At 53.7% G+C, this 20603-nt stretch overlaps 1 protein-coding gene across 1 annotated transcript in view; it reads left to right on the top strand.

Annotated features, from left to right (window-relative positions):
- ankrd53 (ankyrin repeat domain 53) overlaps nucleotides 1-20603 on the top strand; it is a 62248-nt gene that overhangs the window by 10596 nt on the left and 31049 nt on the right. The window contains exons 2-3 of the mRNA XM_038793002.1: nucleotides 8719-8903; nucleotides 17390-17589. Of these exons, the coding sequence (XP_038648930.1) occupies nucleotides 8769-8903; nucleotides 17390-17589 (335 nt within the window). The 5' untranslated portion in view covers nucleotides 8719-8768. The remainder of the gene's footprint in view (nucleotides 1-8718; nucleotides 8904-17389; nucleotides 17590-20603) is intronic.

Raw genomic sequence — 20603 nt, 5'->3', positions numbered from 1 at the left:
ACACTTCTCTGCATTAGGTTGATTTGTCGCACATCTGCCCATTCCATCACGTTCACGTGAGGTCTATCACTGCCCTCATAGGTCACAATAATCCCAGGTTACGTGCAACCTCCAAACGGATTGGTCCGTTGGAAGTCTGTTTATGCCACGTCAACTGCTTCACCCTCAGCAACCCTCTCTGTTACCTCATCAAATAATCCAGGCCAGTCAGTGAAACACAATTTGCCTTTAACAAATCGATGCTGCCTTTTCATAGCACAGCATTTGGAAAGCAGTGGTATAATCAGTCAGACTCAGCATGGATTTATGAAGCGGAAATAATGCTAGACAAATCTGTTGGAATTCTTTGACGATGTAACTAGCAGAGTTGACCCGGGAGAACCGGTGGATGTGGTTTATTTAGACTTTCAGAAATCTTTCGACAAGGTCTCACTAGCAGATTATTATGTAAAGTCAAAGCACTTGGGATTATGGGTAGTGTCTTGAGATGGATAGAAAACTGGTTAGCAGACTGGAAGAAAGAAATTGGAATAAACGAGTTTTTTTTTGATTGGCAGGCTGTGACTAGTGGGGTATCACAGCGATCTGTGCTGGGACCCCAACTGTTCACACTGCATATTAACGATTTGGACGAGGGAACTAAATGAAATATCTCCAGATTTGCAGATGATACACAGTTGGGTGGGAGGGTGAGCTGTGAGGAGGATGCAGAGATGCTTCAGTGGGATTTGGACAGGCTGAGTGAGTCGGCACATGCATGGCAGATGCAGAATAATGTGGATAAATGTGAGATTATCCACTTCGGCAGCAAAAACAGGAAGGCCGATATTATTCAATAATATTGAAATAATTCAATATTATTTGAATGGGTGTAAATTGAGAGAGGCGGATACTCAGCGAGATCTTGGTGTCCTCGTGCTTCAGTTGCTGAAAGTAAGTGCGCAGGTACAACAGGCAGTAAAGAAGGCAAATGGTATGTTGGCCTTCATAGCGAGAGTATTTGAGTACATGAATAGAGACGTTTTACTGCAATTGTACAGGGCATTGGTTATTGTGGAGTATTGTGTGCAGTTTTGGTGTCCTTATCTGAGGAAGGATGTTCTTGCTAAGGAGGGAGTGCGGTGAAGGTTTACCAAGCTGATTCCTGGGATGGAGGGACTGTCACATGAGGAGAGACTAAATCGGTTAGGATTATATTCATTGGAGTTTAGAAGAGTGAGAGGGGATCGCATAGAAACTTATAACAGGATTAGACAGGGTAGATTCAGAAAGAATGTTCCCGATGGTGGGGGAGTCCAGATCAAGGGGTCATAGAGTTTGAGAACTGAGGTGAGGAGCAATCTCTTCACCCAGAGATGGTGAATCTGTGGAATTCGCTACCACAGAAAGTAGTTGAGGTGAAAACATTGTGTAATTATAGAAAGGAATTAGAGATAGCTCTTGGGGTGAAAGGGTTCAAGGGCTATGGGTGGAAGACAGGATCAGGGAACTTAATTTAAAAAAAATTAAATTTAGAGGTCCCAATTATTTATTTATTTATCTTTTTCCAACTAAGGGGCAACTTAGCGTGGCCAATCCACCTAACCTGCACATCTTTGGATTGTGGGGGTGAAACCCACGCAGACATGGGGAGAATGTGCAAACTCCGCACGGACAGTGACCCAAGGCCAGGATTCAAACCCAGGTCCTCAGTGCCGCAGTCCCAGTGCTAACCACTGCGCCACATGACCCCCCCCCCCCCCCCCCCAAGGGTATTGAACTTGATGATCAGCCATGATCATAATGAATGGCGGAGCAGGCTGGAAGGGCCAAATGTTTGTTTCTATGCATGTTTCTCAATTAATACACATTTGCCTATGTGAGGTGCTGAATTTCCCAGAATGTTGTTTTTGGCAGTAGCCTGGTGATTGCAGCATTGCAGGAGTATTTCAGGATTGTGACCTTGGACTTCCGGTTGCGGCTATGCGGAGCTAAGCCGCACGTTCGGCAGCTCCCGCTAAAAATGGACTTTGGGGCTCTTTTCAGGGCCCCCAACGGAACTTCGACGACGAATCCCGACATGGGAAGGGGTCTGGAGTAGATCCCTAAGGTCTTATGGTCCGGACCAGGGGTGGGGTGAGAGGAGCAACAGTAGAAGCACCCCTGGAAAAGCGGGGGAAGAGAAACAAAATGGCGGCCGGCGGAGCCCTCGAGGAGCTGAGGCAGTGGGTGCAGGAGCAGCAGGAGACTCTGCTGCGCTGCTTCCAGGAGCTTAAGGTGGGGCTGCTGGAGTCGCTGAAGGCTACTACCAGAGAGCTGATGGAGACTCAGACAGCCCAGGGGGCCGCGATCCGGGAGCTGCAGCAGCAGGCCTCTGCAAGGGAGGATGAGGCCGTGGCCGTCACAGGGAAGGTGGAGATGCACGAGGCGCTCCATAAAAAGTGGCAGGAGCGGTTCGAGGAGCTGGACAACCGGTCGAGGCGGAAGAATTTGCGGATCCTGGGCCTCACGGAGGGGCTGGAGGGGTCGGACCTAGCGGCCTATGTGGTGATTATGTTAAACTCGCTGGTGGGGGCTGGGTCCTTCCAGGGGCCCCTGGAGTTGGAGGGGGCCCACAGAATTCTGGCTAGGAGGCCCAAGCCGAACGAGCCGCCGCGGGCGGTGTTTGTGCGGTTTCACCGGTTCGTTGATCGTGAGTGCGTGCTCCGGTGGGCCAAGAAGGAGCGGAGCAGCAAGTGGGAGAACACGGAGGTGCGGATCTTCCAGGACTGGAGTGCGGAGGTGGCTAAGCGGAGGGCCGGGTTCAACCGGACGAAGGCGGTGCTCCACAGACGAAGCGTGAAGTTCGGCATGTTGCAGCCGGCGCGTCTGTGGGTCACCTACAAGGACCGGCACCATTATTTTGAGTCCCCAGAGGAGGCGTGGGCCTTTGTGCAGGCCGAGAAACTGGACTCAAACTGAGGGTCAAAGATGGGGGTTTTTGTATGATAATGTAATTGTGTTTAATTTGGCTCTGGTGGGGGGGATTCTCTGTTTAATGCAAGATGTGTGTTGGCTTTAGGGTGGGTGGGGCGATGTCGATATGTCTTTTTGTATGGGTCTGGTGGACGGGTTCGGGCAGGGAGGTAAACTGGGAGTGCGGGGAGCTGGTGGGGGGGACTGGCAATGGGAGTTGCCCTAGAGGAGGCGGGGTTGGGCAGGGTGAAAGCGCGGGCCTTTCTCTGGTTTCCCGCACTGTGGGATGATGGGGGCGGGGTCGGGGCTGAGAAGCGCGGGCCATTGCTGGCTGTTATTTTCCCACGCAAGAGCAGGCGGGGGGAGGAGGGCCTGCTGATGGGCACGAAGGAGGAGGAGTAGTCCCACGTGGGGAGGAGTCGGAGATATGCCGGGGGTCGCCGGGGTCAGCGGAAGTTAGCTGGCTCACGGGAGTGCTATGGAGGGAGGGGCGCGGCTAGGAGGGGTCCTAGCCTGGGGGGGGGGGGGGGTGTACCGGGTTGCTGCTGAAATGGCCAGGAAGGAGCTGGAGGACGCAGGGGGTGCTGGGGGGGGGGAGTTGCCGCCGTGGGGAACAGGCCGAGCGGGGGACGCTGGCCACTGGTGGGGTGGGGATGGGTTATGGCTAATCGGCAGGGGAGGGGGTCAGGAAACCCTCGGATCCGGCTGATAACCTGGAATGTGAGGGGGCTGAACGGGCCGGTCAAACGGGCCCGGGTGTTTGCGCACCTGAAGGGGCTGAAGGCGGATGTGGCCATGCTCCAGGAGACACACCTGAGAGTGGCGGACCAGGTTCGGCTGAGGAAGGGATGGGTGGGCCAAGTATTCCACTCAGGGCTGGATGAGAAGAATCGGGGGTGGCGATCCTGGTGGGGAAGAAGGTGTCGTTTGAGGCATTGAGGGTGGTGGCTGACAGTGGCGGGAGGTATGTGATGGTGAGTGGTAAGCTGCAGGGGGAGCGGGGGGTGTTGGTGAATGTTTACGCCCCAAATTGGGACGATGCGAGGTTTATGCGGCACATGTTGGGCCGCATTCCGGACCTGGAGGTGGGGGGCCTGATCATGGGGGGGACTTCAACATGGTACTGGATCCCCCATTGGATCGATCCAAGTCCCAGACGGGTAGGAGGCCGGCGGCGGCTAAGGTGTTGAGGGGATTTATGGATCAGATGGGAGGGATGGATCCCTGGAGGTTTGCGAGGCCAAGGGCCAGGGAATACTCGTTTTTCTCCCACGTACATAAGGCCTACTCGAGGATTGATATTTTTTGTTCTGAGCAGGGGGCTAGTTTCGAGGGTGGAGGATGTGGAATACTCCGCCATTGCCATTTCAGATCATGCCCCGCACTGGGTGGACCTCGGGCTGGGGGAGGAGAGGGACCAACGTCCGCTCTGGCACTTGGAGGTGGGGCTGTTGACAGATGAGGAGATGGCCGAGAGGGTTCGGGGGTGTATCGAGAGGTACCTTGAGGCCAATGACAATGGGGAGGTCCGAGTGGGGACGGTCTGGGAGGCATTGAAGGTGGTGATGAGGGGGGAATTGATTTCCATCCGAACCCATAGGGAGAGGGGGGAGCAGAGGGAGAGGGAGAGATTTATAGGGGAGATGGTGAGGGTGGATAGGAGGTACGCGGAGGCCCCAGAGGAGGGATTGCTGGGGGAGAGGCATAGCCTTCAGCCCAGGTTCGACCTATTGACTACCAGAAAGGCGGAAGCTCAGTGGAGGAAAGCACAGGGGGTGGTGTATGAATATGGGGAGAAGGCGAGCAGGATGCTGGCACACCAGCTCCGGAAGCGAGACGCGGCCAGGGAGATTGGGGGAGTGATGGATAGAGCTAGGAAGGTGGTGCGGAGGGGGGTAGACGTTAATGTGGTCTTTAGGGACTTTTATGGGGAACTGTACCGGTCTGAACCCCTGGTGGAGGTGGGGGGGAATGGGGCGCTTCTTGAACAGGCTGCGATTTCCGACGGTGGAGGAGGGGCAGGTGGAGAGACTGGGGGCGCCGATTGAGCTGGAGGAGCTGGTTAAAGGGATAGGGAGCATGCAGTCGGGGAAGGCGCCGGGGCCGGATGGGTTTCCGGAAAAGGTATGCGGACCTGTTGGGCCCCCTGTTGGTCCGGACCTTTAACGAGGCAAGGGAGGGGGGGGGGCTTTGTCCCCAACTATGTCACGGGCGCTGATTTCCTTGATCCTTAAGCGGGACAAGGACCCCCTGCAGTGTGGGTCATGTAGGCCGATCTCGCTGCTAAATGTAGACGCCAAGCTGTTGGCGAAGATCTTAGCCACAAGAATAGAGGATTGTGTGCCGGGGGTCATTCACGAGCGACCAGACAGGGTTTGTGAAGGGAAGGCAGCTGAATACAAACGTACGAAGGCTCCTCAACGTCATTATGATGCCGGCTGTGGAAGGGGAGGCGGAGATAGTGGTGGCATTGGATGCAGAGAAGGCTTTTGATAGGGTTGAGTGGGGGTATCTGTGGGAGGTGTTGGAGAGGTTTGGGTTTGGGGAGGGGTTTATCCGGTGGGTGAGGCTGCTCTAAGCGGCTCCGATGGCGAGTGTAGCCACGAATAGGAGGAGGTCGGAGTACTTTCGGCTGTACCGGGGACGAGACAGGGGTGTCCCCTGTCCCCCTTGCTCTTTGCATTGGCAATTGAGCCCCTGGCCATGGCGGTGAGGGAGTCAGGGAACTGGAGGGGCCTGGTGCGGGGTGGGGAGGAGCATCGAGTGTCGCTTTACGCAGACGATCTGTTGCTGTATGTGGCGGACCCGGTGGGGGGGATGCCGGAGGTGATGAGGATTCTCAGCAAATTTGGGGTCTTCTCTGGGTATAAGCTGGGCAAGACAAGTTGTTTGTGGTGCACCCGGGGGATCAGGAGGAGGGGATTGGTAGGCTCCCACTGAAGCAGGCAGGGAAGAGCTTCAGGTACCTAGGGGTCCAGGTGGCTGGGAGTTGGGGGGCCCTGCACAAGCTCAACTTCACAAGGTTGGTGGAGCAGATGGAGGAGGAGTTTAAGAGGTGGGATATGTTACCGCTGTCACTGGCGGGGAGGGTGTAGTCCGTTAAGATGACGGTGCTCCCGAGGTTTTTGTTCCTGTTCCAGTGCCTTCCAATCCTTATCCTGAAGGCCTTTTTTAGGAGACTGAACAGGAGTATTACGGGATTTGTGTGGGCGCATGGGACTCCGAGGGTTAGAAGGGTGTTCTTGGAGCGGGGCAGGGATGGGGGGGCTGGCGCTGCCCAACCTCTGTTGGTACTATTGGGCTGCCAACGCAGCGATGGTGCGTAAGTGGGTGATGGACGGGGAAGGGGCAGCATGGAAGAGGATGGAGATGGCGTCCTGCGTGGGCACGAACCTGGAGGCGCTGGTAACGGCGCCGTTGCCGCTCCCTCCAACGAGGTATACCACAAGCCCGGTGGTGGCGGCTACCCTCAAAATCTGGGAGGGGAGGTTTGGTTTGGTGGGATGGAGAATTGTGTACATGGGTTTGTTGGATGTGACGGGTGTGATCTGGTTCCTTTTTGTTGTTTGCTTTTTTTTTTGTTTTTGTAGTTGCTTTTGTAGTTGGGTGGCTGTTGTTCTTGGGCTTTTACCATGGTTGTTTTTTTAATATTGTTTTGTTGTTTATATATTGTGAAAATCTTAATAAAAATTATTTTTTAAAAAAAGGATTGTGACCTTGAACTCGCACAGGTAAGTTTGACACTGGTCAGCAAATTGGATAAATTATCATCTAGAAACAGGGTTTGGGCAAAGCTTGTTAAACAAAAACAAATAATTCATTAAGAGCATTCAGAGAAGGGAATGTACTGTCCAAACCCACTCAGTCTTCAGTTCCACACTTCCTCCATCTCCAGTTCCTCTGTCCATCTCTCCCTCCATCTCCAATCACTCACTATGTCTCTCCCTCCATCTCCAATCCCTCAATGTATCTCTCCCTCCATCTCCAACCCTCAATGTGTCCCTCCCTCCATATCCAATCCCTCAATGTGTCTCTCCCTCCATCTCCAACCCTCAATGTGTCCCTCCCTCCATATCCAATCCCTCAATGTGTCCCTCCCTCCATATCCAATCCCTCAATGTGTCTCTCCCTCCATCTCCAATCCCTCAATGTGTCTCTCCCTTCATCTCCAATCCCTCAATGTGTCTCTCCCTCCATCTCCAATCCCTCAATGTGTCTCTCCCTCCATCTCCAATCCCTCAATGTATCTCTCCCTCCATCTCCAATCCCGCAATGTGTCTCTCCCTCCATCTCCAATCCCTCAATGAGTCTCTCCCTCCATCTCCAATCCCACAATGTGTCTCTCCCTCCATCTCCAATCCCTCAATGTGTCCCTCCCTCCATCTCAAATCCCTTAATGTGTCTCTCCCTCCATACCCAACCCTCAATGTGTCCCTCCCTCCATTTCCAATCCCTCAATGTGTCTCTCCCTCCATTTCCAATCCCTCAATGTATCTCTCTCTCCATACCCAACCCTCAATGTGTCCCTCCCTCCATATCCAATCCCTCAATGTGTCCCTCCCTCCATCTCAACTCCCTCAATGTGTCTCTCCCTCCATCTCCAATCCCTCAATGTCTGTCTCCCACCATCTCCATTCCCTCAATGTGTCCCTCCCTCCATATCCAATCTCTCAATGTGTCTCTCCCTCCATCTCAAATCCCTCAATGTGTCTCTCCCTCCATCATCAATCCCTCAATGTGTCTCTCCCTCCATCCCAAATCCCTCAATGTGTCTCTCCCTCCATCTCCAACCCTCAATGTGTCCCTCCCTCCATATCCAATCCCTCAATGTGTCTCTCCCTCCATCTCAAGTCCCTCAATGTGTCTCTCCCTCCATCTCCAATCCCTCAATGTGTCTCTCCCTCCATCCCCAATCCCTTAATGAGTCTCTCCCTCCATCTCCAATCCCTCAATGTGTCTCTCCCTCAATCTCCAATCCCGCAATATGTCCCTCCCTCCATCCCCGATCCCTCAGTTTGTCTCTCCCTCCATCTCCAATCCCTCAATATGTCTCTCACTCCATTTCCAATCTCTCAATGTGTCTCTCCCTCCATCTCCAATCCCTCAATGTGTCCCTCCCTCCATCTCAAATCCCTCAATGTGTCTCTCCCTCCATCTCCAACCCTCAATGTGTCCCTCCCTCCATATCCAATCCCTCAATGTGACTCTCCCTCCATCTCAAATCCCTTAATGTGTCTCTCACTCCATCTCCAACCCTCAATGTGTCCCTCCCTCCATATCCAATCCCTCAGTGTGTCCCTCCCTCCATCTCCAATCCCTCAATGTGTCCCTCCCTCCATCTCCAATCCCTCAATGTGTCTCTCCCTCCATCTCCAATCCCTCAATGTGTCTATCCCTCCATCTCCAATCCCTCAATGTGTCCCTCCCTCCATCTCCAATCTCCCAGTCTGTCTCTCCCTCCATCTCCAATCCCTCAATGTGTCCCTCCCTCCATCTCCAATCTCCCAGTCTGTCTCTCCCACCATCGCCAATCCCTCAATGTGTCTCTCCCTCCATCTCCAATCTCCCAGTCTGTCTCTCCCTCCATCGCCAATCCCTCAATGTGTCCCTCCCTCGATCTCCAATCTCCCAGTCTGTCTCTCCCTCCATCTCCAATCCCGCAATGTGTCTCTCCCTCCATCTCCAATCTCCCAGTCTGTCTCTCCCTCCTTTGTTGGTTCAGGTTGAAGGACGTTGGGACATATTGGCTGCAGACAGCAATGTGCTAACAGTGCTCTGTTTCAGGTTTTGGTGACGGTTGGAGGTGATCTGCGGCAGTGAAAGGAATCGTCATCATGACAGGCAAGGTGAAGAAATGGAACCGTGGGGCGATGTTGAGCGATGAGCTGATGGCCGCCACTGTGGGTGATGCTGATTGGCTGAGACTGAGTTTAAACAAAGCGAAAGGCAAGATAGCAGTGGATCAAAATGTAAGAGTTTGTCAGCATTCTCATTAATCCAGATGATCATTTGTGATGGCTTCCTCTCCCTCCCAAACACTCCCAGGACAGGTACAGCACGGGGTTAGATACAGAGTAAAGCTCCCTCTACACTGTCCTCATCAAACACTCCCAAGACAGGTACAGCACGGGGTTAGATACAGAGTAAAGCTCCCTCTACACTGACCCCATCAAACACTCCCAGGACAGGTACAGCACAGGGTTAGATACAGAGCAAAGCTCCCTCTACACTGTCACCATCAAACACTCCCAGGACAGGTACAGCACGGGGTTAGATACAGAGTAAAGCTCCCTCTACACTGTCCCCATCAAACACTCCCAGGACAGGTACAGCACGGGGTTAGATACAGAGTAAAGCTCCCTCTACACTGTCCTCATCAAACACTCCCAAGACAGGTACAGCATGGGGTTAGATACAGAGCAAAGCTCCCTCTACACTGTCCCCATCAAACACTCCCAGGACAGGTACAGCACGGGGTTAGATACAAAGTAAAGCTGCCTCTACACTGTCCCATCAAACACTCCCAGGACAGGTACAGCACGGGGTTAGATAGTAAAGCTGCCTCCACACTGTCCCCATCAAACACTCCCAGGACAGGTACAGCACGGGGTTAGATACAGAGTAAAGATCCCTCCACACTGTCCTCATTAAACACTCCCAGGACAGATACAGCACGGGGTTAGATACAGAGTAAAGCTCCCTCTACACTGTCCCCATCAAACACTCCCAGGACAGGTATAGCACGGGGTTAGATACAGAGTAAAGCTCCCTCTACACTGTCCCCATCAAACACTCCCAGGACAGGTACAATGTAATATTTACAGAATATTGGTCCCTCTATCAGTCCACTCTGTGTTGAATGTTGGAGACTCACAAACCGTGCCCTGGTTTTATACAGATTCTCTATCAATGATTTGGATGAAGGGACCGCAGTTATGAGGGCCGTGTTGCTAAATTTCCTGATGTCAGAAAGATGAGGAAGGCAGCGGGCGGTTACGACGTTGGCTGACACCAAAATTTGTGGAATGCAATTGGGAGGAGTATAGGTTCCAACTCTAAAATCGCAGCGGGCACCGATTTGACACCAAATCGCAATTCTCCGTCACATCGACAACAGCGTCAATGCGGTCCAGAACGCACGTACAGTTGTGGTGAATGTGTAACCACTATTACTCACACTGTACATTACTGTGTCCCTGTGGGCTCCATCTGTGAGCACGGCTCTGCCCACAGGGGGAGATGAGGAGCATGTACAGGGCTCCGCCCCCAGCAGGAAGTATAAGTGCTGCGGTCCTGCGAGTCCACCCTCAGTTCAGCACAGTCGCAGGCAGGCTCAGTTGTATGCCGATTAAAGCCACAGTTGACTCCAACTCGTGTCTCCGAGTGAATTGATGGTCACATCAATTTAATCGACTTAAAAACTACTATGGAATCAGCCCTCAAACCTGACCGACTGGAAATCGATCCACAGGCCGCAGCGGCAAAGGAAATTTTTTTACATTGGCTTCGGTGCTTCAAGGCCTACCTGGCTGCGTCGACCACCTCCCCTGTTACAAATGAACAGAAACTAAGTCTTCTCCACGCACGGGTGAGCCATCGTATTTCTACTCAACTTAATGAAGCTGACTCTTACACTGAGGCCCTTGCGATGCTCGACCGCCTGTACGTGCGGCCCGTGAACAAAGTCTACGCGCGACACATCTTCACAACTCGTCGCCAGCGCCCTGGGGAGTCGCTAGAGGACTATCTACGCGACCTCAAAGCCCTAGCACGCGACTGTTACTTCCAGGCCGTGACAGCCACTCAGCACATGGAACTCGCCGTCCAAGATGTGTACTTTGCGGGGGTCCGATCAAATTATGTGCGGCAGCGTCTTCTTGAGAAAGGGGCCCAGGACCTGGAGGACACAGTAAAACTAGCAACCTCATTAGAGGTCACTTTCCAAAGCCTAACCACGTTCCTGGCCGATCACGCGACCCCCATCGTGGACCCCCGACCAAAGGCTGCCCCAGGCCTTCGGCGCGCAGCCACCCGCCCATCACGGAGGACTATCGTGCCATTTTTGTGGCCAGCCCCAACACCCCCAGCAGCAATGCCCGGCCCGCAATGCGACCTGCAGCAGCTGCGGGCGAAAAGGGCCCTTTGCTAAGGTCTGCTTGGCCAAATCAAAGAACTCTTACCCTAACCCGAACACTCGCTCCTCCGACTCACAGGCCCGCAGACCCCGTAATGTGGCAGCTTCCGAACAACATGTGCGACTCACGGGGGCTGCCACCTTGGCCATCCTCCCCCACGCGGCCGGCCACGTGCGATCAACGGGGGCCGCCATCTTGGCCATCCTCCCCCACGCGGCCGGCCACGTGTGATCAACGTGGTGATCTTGGCCATCTTGGCCATCACCCGCTACCCAACTCGAACAGTCATCGCGGAGCCGCTCAAGCACCGCCGACCACGCCGCCGTCTACCCTCAACTCAGCGCCATCACCTTGGACCAGTCACGGCCCAAGCACCTCAAAAGCTCCATGATGGCCGTCCGGATCAACGGCCACGAGACACCGTGCCTCTTCGACTCCGGGAGCACTGAGAGCTTTGTTGACCTGGACCTGGTAAGGCGCTGTTCGCTCACGGTATTCCCAACGCGGCAAACAATCTCTCTCGCCTCAGGGTCGCACTCAGTCCAAATACAAGGGCGCACCGCAGCGACCCTAACGATACAGGGCACCAATTATACGATTTTCAAATTGTACGTGCTCCCAGACCTCTGCGCTCCGCTCCTCCAAGGACTGGATTTGCAGTGCAACCTCAGGAGCCTCACACTCAGCTTTGGGGGCCCCCTGCCCCCACTCACTATCTGCAGCCTAGCAACCCTGAAAGTCGACCCCCCCCTTCACTCTTCGCTAATCTCACTGCCAACTGCAAGCCAGTGGCCACTCGTAGCAGGAGGTATAGTCTGCAGGACAGGGTGTTCATCAGATCTGAGGTCCGGCGCCTATTGTGTGAAGGAGTCATAGAGGCCAGTAACAGTCCCTGGAGAGCTCAGGTGGTGGTCGTCAAAACCGGAGAAAAGCTCCGGATGGTGGTTGATTACAGCCAGACCATTAACCGGTTCACGCACCTTGATGCGTACCCCCTCCCCCGGATTGCGGACATGGTAAACCAGATGGCACAGTACCGCGTGTTCTCCACGGTGGATCTGAAGTCCGCATACCACCAGCTCCCAATCCGCCCGGAGGACCGCCACTACACAGCGTTTGAGGCAGGCGGCCGCCTCTTCCATTTCCTCCGGCTTCCCTTTGGCGTCACAAGCAGGGTTTCGGTGTTCCAACGAGCAATAAACCGAATGGTGGACCAGTACGGGCTGCGGGCCACTTTCCCGTACTTGGACAATGCCACCATCTGCGGCCATGACCAGCAGGACCACGACGCCAACCTCCACCGATTTCTCCAGACCGCCCAAAAGCTCAACCTCACCTATAATAAGGAGAAATGCGTTTTCCGCACTACCAGACTAGCCATCCTCGGCTACGTCGTGGAAAACAGAGTCCTAGGACCCAACCCTGACCGTATGCGCCCCCTCTTACAACTCCCTCTCCCTCACTGCCCCAAGGCCCTCAAGAGGTGCCTTGGATTATTTTCATACTATGCCCAGTGGGCCCCCCAGAATGCGGACAAAGCCCGCCCACTATTTAAGGCCACCCTCTTCCCACTGTCAGCCGAGGCTCGCCAAGCCTTCGACTGCATCCAGGCGGACATCGCTAAGGCCTCCATGAGTGCAATAGACGAGTCTGTCCCATTCCAGGTGGAGAGCGATGCCTCAGAGGTCGCTCTCGCTGCCACTCTGAACCAGGCAGCCAGGCTGGTAGCGTTCTTTTCCCGAACCCTCTCCTCTTCCGAACTTCAACACTCCTCAGTTTAAAAAGAAGCCCAAGCCATTGTGGAAGCCGTACGGCACTGGAGACACTACCTCACTGGTAGGAGGTTTACCCTCATCACCGACCAGAGATCGGTTGCCTTCATGTTTGACAATTCGCAGCGGGGCAAGATCATAAATGACAAGATCTTGAGGTGGAGGATCGAACTTGCCACCTACAATTACAATATTGTATATCGTCCTGGGAAGCTCAATGAGCCCCCAGATACCCTGTCCCACGGCACATGCGCCAGCGCGCAAGACGACTGTCTTCTGGCGATCCACAATGACCTCTGCCACCCGGGATTCACCCGGCTCGCCCATTACGTCAAGGCCCGCAACCTGCCCTTCTCCACTGAGGAGGTTAAAGCCGTCAACAGGAATTGCCCGGTCTGCGCGGAGTGTAAACCGCACTTCCATAGACCAGACAAGGCCCACCTGGTAAAGGCATCTTGGCCCTTTGAACACCTGAGCATCGATTTCAAAGGACCCCTCCCTTCAACTAATCGTAACAGTTATTTCCTCAACGTTATAGATGAATTCTCCCATTTTCCCTTTGCCATCCCGTGCCCCGATATGACCTCCCGCACAGTCATTAGAGCCCTGCACAGTGTCTTCACCCTGTTCGGTTTCCCTAACTATGTCCACAGCGACAGGGGCTCGTCCGTCATGAGCGACGAGCTGCATCAGTACCTGCTCAGTAAGGGCATCGCCTCGAGCAGGACTACCAGCTACAACCCCAGGGGCAACGGGCAGGTGGAGAGGGAGAACGCGACGGTCTGGAAGACCGTCCTACTGACCCTACAGTCCAGGAACCTCCCAACTTCCCACTGGCAGGAGGTCCTCCCCGATGCGCTCCATGCAATTAGGTCCCTCCTGTGTACGGCCACAAACCAGATTCCTCATGATCGATTATTTATCTTCCCTAGGGGAACTACTACGGGAGTCTCGCTTCCATCCTGGTTGAGGACACTGGGCCTTGTCCTCCTTCGAAAACACGTTCGGACACATAAGACCGACCCCCTGGTAGAGAGGGTCCAGCTCCTGCACTCGAACCCCCACTACGCATTTGTTGAACACCCCGATGGCCGACAGGACACCGTTTCCCTCTGGGACCTGGCACCCGCAGGTTCTACCACCACTACCGCCGATGTACCTCCCACACTACACCCCACCCGACATCCCATGCCCTGCGCCCCTGGACCTATTTGCTTCCCGCGCCCCCTTCCACCCGTCACACTGGTCCGCAGGAACGAAGCTCTGGAAGAACCACCCCCGGTGTCCACCCCGGATCCGCACCGAACATCCTTCCACAGCCATTCGAAACGGCTGCAACACCAGCGCTTCGTCGGTCTCAACGTATGATTCGGGCGCCGGACCGACTGAACCTGTAGACCCGTCACCCCCGCCGGACTTGATTTTTTAACAGGGGGTGAATGTGGTGAATGTGTAACCACTATAAATTCACACTGTACATTACTGTGTCCCTGTGGGCTCCATCTGTGAGCCGTTGCGTGGCTCTGCCCACAGGGGGAGATGAGGTGCATGTACAGGGCTCCGCCCTTGGCCCCGCCCCCTTCAGGAAGTATAAGTGCTGCGGTCCTGCGGGTCCTCCCTCAGTTCAGCACAGTCGCAGGCAGGCTCAGTTGTAATCCGATTAAAGCCACAGTTTACTCCAACTCGTGTCTCCAAGTGAATTGATGGTCGCATCAACAGTGGACACCATCTGCATATCATTAGCGGTATTCTCCAGGGCCTCTGCGATTCTCCTCCGATGGGCCTGGTTTCCGATAGCATGGTTCACTTGTGCTTATAAATCTCATGAAACTGGCATCATGGCTGCTGACAGAGAGCGAGGGCTACGGAAGGTGGCCAACATCGCCAAAATGTTATGAGTGTTGTGCCCCTGGCAAGGGGGCTTCTGCCAGGGCCGGGGCCAGTAGCGGGGCCTGGATGGTCATGGAGCATCATCGCCTCAACCGGTAAGGCAGCCATGCAGCTGCGCACACCGTTAACAACCTACTGTGAACACATGTCGTACAGGTCTCCCTCCAGGCCACCCCACTGGGTGCCCTCTGGTCCCAGCCGACCTATCAGCTGTACGGGCATGCTCCAGCACAACCAGAGCCATCTTGTTGGCTGGGATAAGTGTGTGTGTGGGGATTGTATTGTGCATGCTGCAGCTCGTCCGCCTCCCGAGTGTCAATCACGGACCCGGTGAATCCGGCACCGTTTTTCATTGGAATCGATTGTGTTCCACTTGGCGTCGTTGCTGGCCCTTCCACAGTCGCTGAATCCGGCCACGCCGGGGTCACGCACAACTGAGACCACACGTCAACCGCGTGATCAGGAACTCGGCCCATCGGGGACGGAGGATCGGGGGAAGGGCTTTCAGGTGACACGCTGAGACCATCCCAACGGCGTGCGGCATGCGCCGCAATGATGCCGTTTCAGAGGGGGCGGAGCATTCAAAACCTGCGTCAAACAGGCGCCGTCCCCGATTTTGGCGTCAAAAGGGATTCTCCACCCGATCGCCGATTACGAAACCTGGGTCGGGGAACAGAGAATCCTGCCCTTAGTCTCAGAAACGGAGAACCCCACCCATTATCTGCTTTACGACTTCCTGAGCGGGATTCTCCGGCCATGGGAGGTGGAGCACCGCGAAGGCCCCGCAGAATACTAGGTCGGACCCGCTAATGACACGCAAGCGGTGTTTACTGAACATACATTCCAGATCGCATTGACGGCGCTGTCGAGGTGACGGAGAATTGCGGTTTGGCGTCAAATTGGCGTCCGCCGCGATTTTAGCGTCGGAACCTATTCTCCGCCCAATCGCGTTTTGCGATTTTGGCGTCAGCCAGCGGAGAATCGCGTCCCTAAAGTCTGCAGAGCGACATGGATAGGTTTAGTGAGTTGGCAAAAAATTTGGCAGATGGAGTATGATGCGTGAAATGTGAACTTGTCCACTTTGGCAAGAAGGGTTATGGGATAGGGTGGAGGTGTTGACCTTGGGTAGGGTGTTCTTTGCAAGAGCCGGTGCAGACTCGATGGGCTGAATGGCCTCCTTCTGCACTGTAACTTCTATGATAACCTATGAAAACAGAATATGATTTAAATGGGGAGAGGTTGCCGAGCTACACAGAGATTTGAACGGCCTCACAAATATTAGTGTGCAGGCACAGCAGGTGATTGGGAAGACAAATGGAAAATTGGTGTTTATTGCAAGAGGAAAGGGATTTAAATGTATGGATGTTTTGCGATGGTCGTGCAGGACATTGATCAGGCCACAATTGGGCTATTGTGCACAGTTTTGGTCTCCTTAATTAAGAACGGACCTCAGTGCCTGGCAAAGAATTCACTCCATTGATTTCCAGGAGGAGGTTTTTATTCTTGAGGAAAGGTTGGACAGGCTGCGCCTGTGTCAGTTGGAATTCAGAAGAGTGAGAGATGCTCTTAGTGAAACAGGGGATCCTGAGGGAACTTGACAAGATAGATTCTGAAAGGATATTTCCTATTGTGGATGAGACTAGAATGGGGACAAGCATTAAACAGGATATTTTGGCCTCGGAGGGAGTGCAACGTTGGCTTACAAAAATGATGCCTGGATTAAAGGGGTTGAGTTACGAGGCGAGATTACTCAAATTAGATCTGTTTTTGCTCGAATTTAGAAGGTTACGGGGTGATCTATTAAAGTATTCAAGGTATTATCAGGAAAAGACAGGGTAGATAAAGAGGGCCGGATTCTCCGTCAGCGGGATCTTCCATTTCAGCGGCGTGACATTCACACCCACGGATTTCCCGGCAGCGTGGGCTGCCCCATTGGCCGGCTGCCGGGACGGAGATCGCGCTGCCGGTGAGGGCGCGCCACACCAGAAAACGGGTGCGGCGGGTCGGAGAATCCCACCCAAACTATTTGCACTGGTTGGAAATTCTAAGACAAAGGGGCATGGTCGAAAAATTAGGGCCAGGCCGTTCGAGAGAGCGGTTGGGAAGAACTCCTTCACTCAAAGGGTGGTAGAGGTTTGGAATTGTCTCCCACAAACAGCAGTTGAAGCAAAAACAATTGTTAATTGTAAATCTGAGATAGATTTTAGTTAAAGGTATTGAGGGATATGGGCCAAAGGCAGGTTCGGTCACAGATTAGCTATGATCCCATTGAATGGCAGGACATACTCGAGGGGCTGAATGGCCTACGCCTGTTCCTATGGTCTCCCATTTAAGATGGAGGTGAAGAGAAATTTCTTGCTCTCAGAGGTTCATGAGATAGCGGAGACAGTGTCATTGAATAACTTCAAGGTTGAAGTAGATAGATCCTCAGCTAACAGGGACGTCAGAGGTTACCGGGATCGGCAGGGTCGTTGTGTTGAAGCAACAACCCGATCAGCCATGGGCTATCAAATGACAGAGAAGACTTGAGGGGTTGAGTGGCCTACTCCTGAGTATGTTCATATGTTCCCATGTTCATATGCTCGTCTGTTGATATGTTTGTCTGGTAGCACTAACCCTGTGTTGTCTGTCTGACTGTCCCACCCCTCTCTGTGTTAGGGTTACAATGCGGTGCATTTGGCTGCCCGGAATGGGAGGTTGGAGTGCCTGAAGGTGCTGGTGGAAGATTACAACATGGACGTGAACCTGGCCAACCCAAAGGGCTGGAGCCCCATCCACCTGATCCTCAACAAAGAGTGCCAATTCCGAGCGCTGAAATGTCTGAAATACCTCCTCAGTATTGGCGCAGATCCAAACGTGTAAGTGCCAATGTAGCTTCACTGAACAGGGGGTCTTGGGGAATGAATGGAGTAGCTGGGTGACCAAGAGTTAGCTGAGAAGAGCATAACAATTTCTCGAGTCCATTTTTGAAAATTCATGAATGGGATGTGGGTGTCGCTAGCTTGGGCCAGCATTTGTCACCCATCCCTAATTGCGACTGAGAAGGTGGGGATGTGTTGTCTTCTTGAACCGCTGCAGGTCTGTGGTGTAGGTACACCCACCGTGCTGTTAGGGTGGGAGTTCCAGCATTTTGACCCAGTGACAGTGAAGGAACGGCGATATCTTTCCAAGTCAGGGTGGTGAGTGACTTGGAGGGTTTAGTAACTTGAGGAAGCCAGCGGTAAGACAACAGAGGTTTATTTAACGACTAACAATATTCTGCTCACAGCAGCAACCCGCTGCCAGTACAGTCCTTGCTGGGAGAATTAACAGCAGGCCCTGCTTTGGGCCGGCTTTTATGTTCGTTTCTAATGAGTTCCAGCTCTCTGCAGCCCATCTCTGGGAAGCTCGTAGTCCATGAGTCTAATGGGTAGATCAACAATGGTTTCCCTGGGGTCCTCATGAAGGTTATAACATCCCCCCCCCCCCACTGCCCAAAGTCCAAAAGTTCCCTTCAGCCACCAACCATGGGGCCTTCTGCACCACTTTGCCTGCATTAAAGCAAATTACTGCGGATGCGATGCTGGAATCTGAAACGGAAGAGAAAATGCTGGAAAATCACAGCAGGTCTGGCAGCATCTGTAGGGAGAGAAAAGAGTGAACGTTTCGAGCCCGATGACTCTTTGCCTGCAGCTGCGCTTGCGCCTGTGGTGGCTCTGGGCCGGGCGGAGTGTGTGGGTTTGCCAACCGTAGTTTCCTGGCCCAACCTTCAAAGAATTATTGCCACGACTTCGTTCCCAGACACGCCGTTGTCCGCTGGTACGGACACGTAAGGGTCCATCTCTGATCCGGAGTCATCCTCCTCCTGCTGGGCCGGGCGCTGTGACCCAGGCAGCTGGGTCCCCAGGCTGAGGAGCGGTTCCTGGCACAGAGCAGACGCCAATACCGCCAGTTGGGCGTCGGTAAATGCGGGTTCTCGCTTTTTCAGGTTGTCCAAGTGCTTTCTCTGAACCCTCCCCTGAACCTGGACTTCGTACGAGACCGGATCCATTCTCCCCAGCACTGCGCCTGGGAGCACAGTGCCCCATCACCAAAGTTGGGGGCAGAGACTGCATCCCCTGGGTGAAATTTCGACCCTGGCATCCTCGAGTTGTGGTACCTCTCCTGCATCTCCTGCTGCACCTCAAGACTTTCGACCACTGGAAAATGAGGCTGGAGAAGTAATAATCGGGACCAAAGAAATGGCAGAGGAACTGAATAGCTACTTTGCATCAGTCTTCACAGTGGGAGACACCAGTGGGAAACTAGAACTTCAGAAGAATCAGGGGGCAGAGGTGAGTGTAGTGGCCATCACAAAGGGGGAGGTTCTGGGGAAACCGAAAGGACTAAATTTGGATAAGTCACCTGGACCGGATGGACTACACCCCAGAGCTCTGACGGAGATAGCTGAGGACATTGTGGAGGCATTGGTGATGGTCTTTCAGGAATCACTGGAGGCAGGGAGGGTCCCAGAGGACTCGAAAGAGCTGAAGTGCCCAATGCTGAATTCTAGCCAATGCAATGCAATACTCCCTGAAAAGGCCGAGCAGTTGCTGTGGTCTCTCACTATGGAGAAATGCTATTTTTGAAATTCCTTCATGGGATGTGGGCATCGCAGGCTGTGCCAATATTGTGGCCAATCCCTAATTGCCCTTGATTTAACCACATTGCTGTGACTCTGGAGTCACATGTAGGCCAGACCAGGTGAAGACAGCAGATTTCCTTCCCTGAAGGACATTAGTGAACCAGCTGGGCTTTTACCACAATCGGCAATGGTTTCATGGTCATCGTTAGACTTCTATTGAGTTAAAATTCCATCAGCTGCCATGGTGGGATTCAAACCTGGGTCCCCAGATCATCATCCTGGGTCTCTGGATTACAAGTCCACCGACAGGGCAGCACGGTAGCACAGTGGTTAGCACAATTGGTTCACAGTGCCAGGGTCCCAGGTTCGATTCCTGGCTTGCATCACTGTCTGTGCGGAGTCTGCACTTCCCCCAGTGTCTGCGTGGGTTTCCTCCGGGTGCTCCGGTTTCCTCCCACAGTCCAAAGACGTGCAGGTTAGGTAGACTGGCCATGATAAATTGCCCTTAGTGTCCAAAATTGCCCTTAGTGTTGGGTGGGGTTACTGGGTTATGGGGATAGGGTGGAGGTGTGGGCTTGGGTAGGGTGCTCTTTTGAAGAGCTGATGCAGACTCGATGGGCCGAATGGCCTCCTTCAGCACTGTAAATTCTATGACACTGTTCCACCACCTCCCCATGCTGCCCAGAAACGTCCTAGTATAATTTCTTGACCCTAAAACTTACCGCCGAGACCCCTTCCTCGATTTGAGTGTAACGTCGCTCTGTATCCACCAGGGTCCTTGAAGTGAATGCAACGCGGCGTTCCATGCCGTCATCCCATCCATGGGCCAGCACCTCCCCCCCCCCCCCCCCCCCACCCCCCAATGCCGTAGGGGGAGGCATCGCATGTCTAGATTAGAGTCCAAGTTGGATCAGAATGTGTGAGGAGTTGCGTGGGTGACAGATGCTCTTTTTACTCTGGCAAATGTGTAATCCTGTGAAGATGCCCAGAACCACTCCTGGTGCTTCCTCAATAATATATGGAGCAGGGGCTAACAAAGTGGTCACGTTTGCAATGAACTTCCCATCGGATTTAACCAGGTCTAGGAACGACTGGAGCTCAGTGGCATTCTTTGGGGTCAGGGCCCCTTTTATAGCCTGAACCTTATCTTTCACTGGGTGTAGACCATCCCTGTCCACCCACTAACATAGATAGGTCACTGCTCCAGTGCACAATACACACTCACTCCTCTTTAGCCAGACACCGACTTGGAAAACTGCTGGAGCACTT

This window comes from Scyliorhinus canicula, chromosome 3, assembly GCF_902713615.1.
Source record: "Scyliorhinus canicula chromosome 3, sScyCan1.1, whole genome shotgun sequence".
NCBI classification, from domain to species: Eukaryota; Metazoa; Chordata; class Chondrichthyes; order Carcharhiniformes; family Scyliorhinidae; genus Scyliorhinus; species Scyliorhinus canicula.
The sequence above is the reverse complement of the archived record's forward strand: the minus strand, read 5'-3'. Positions and strand labels throughout refer to the sequence as shown.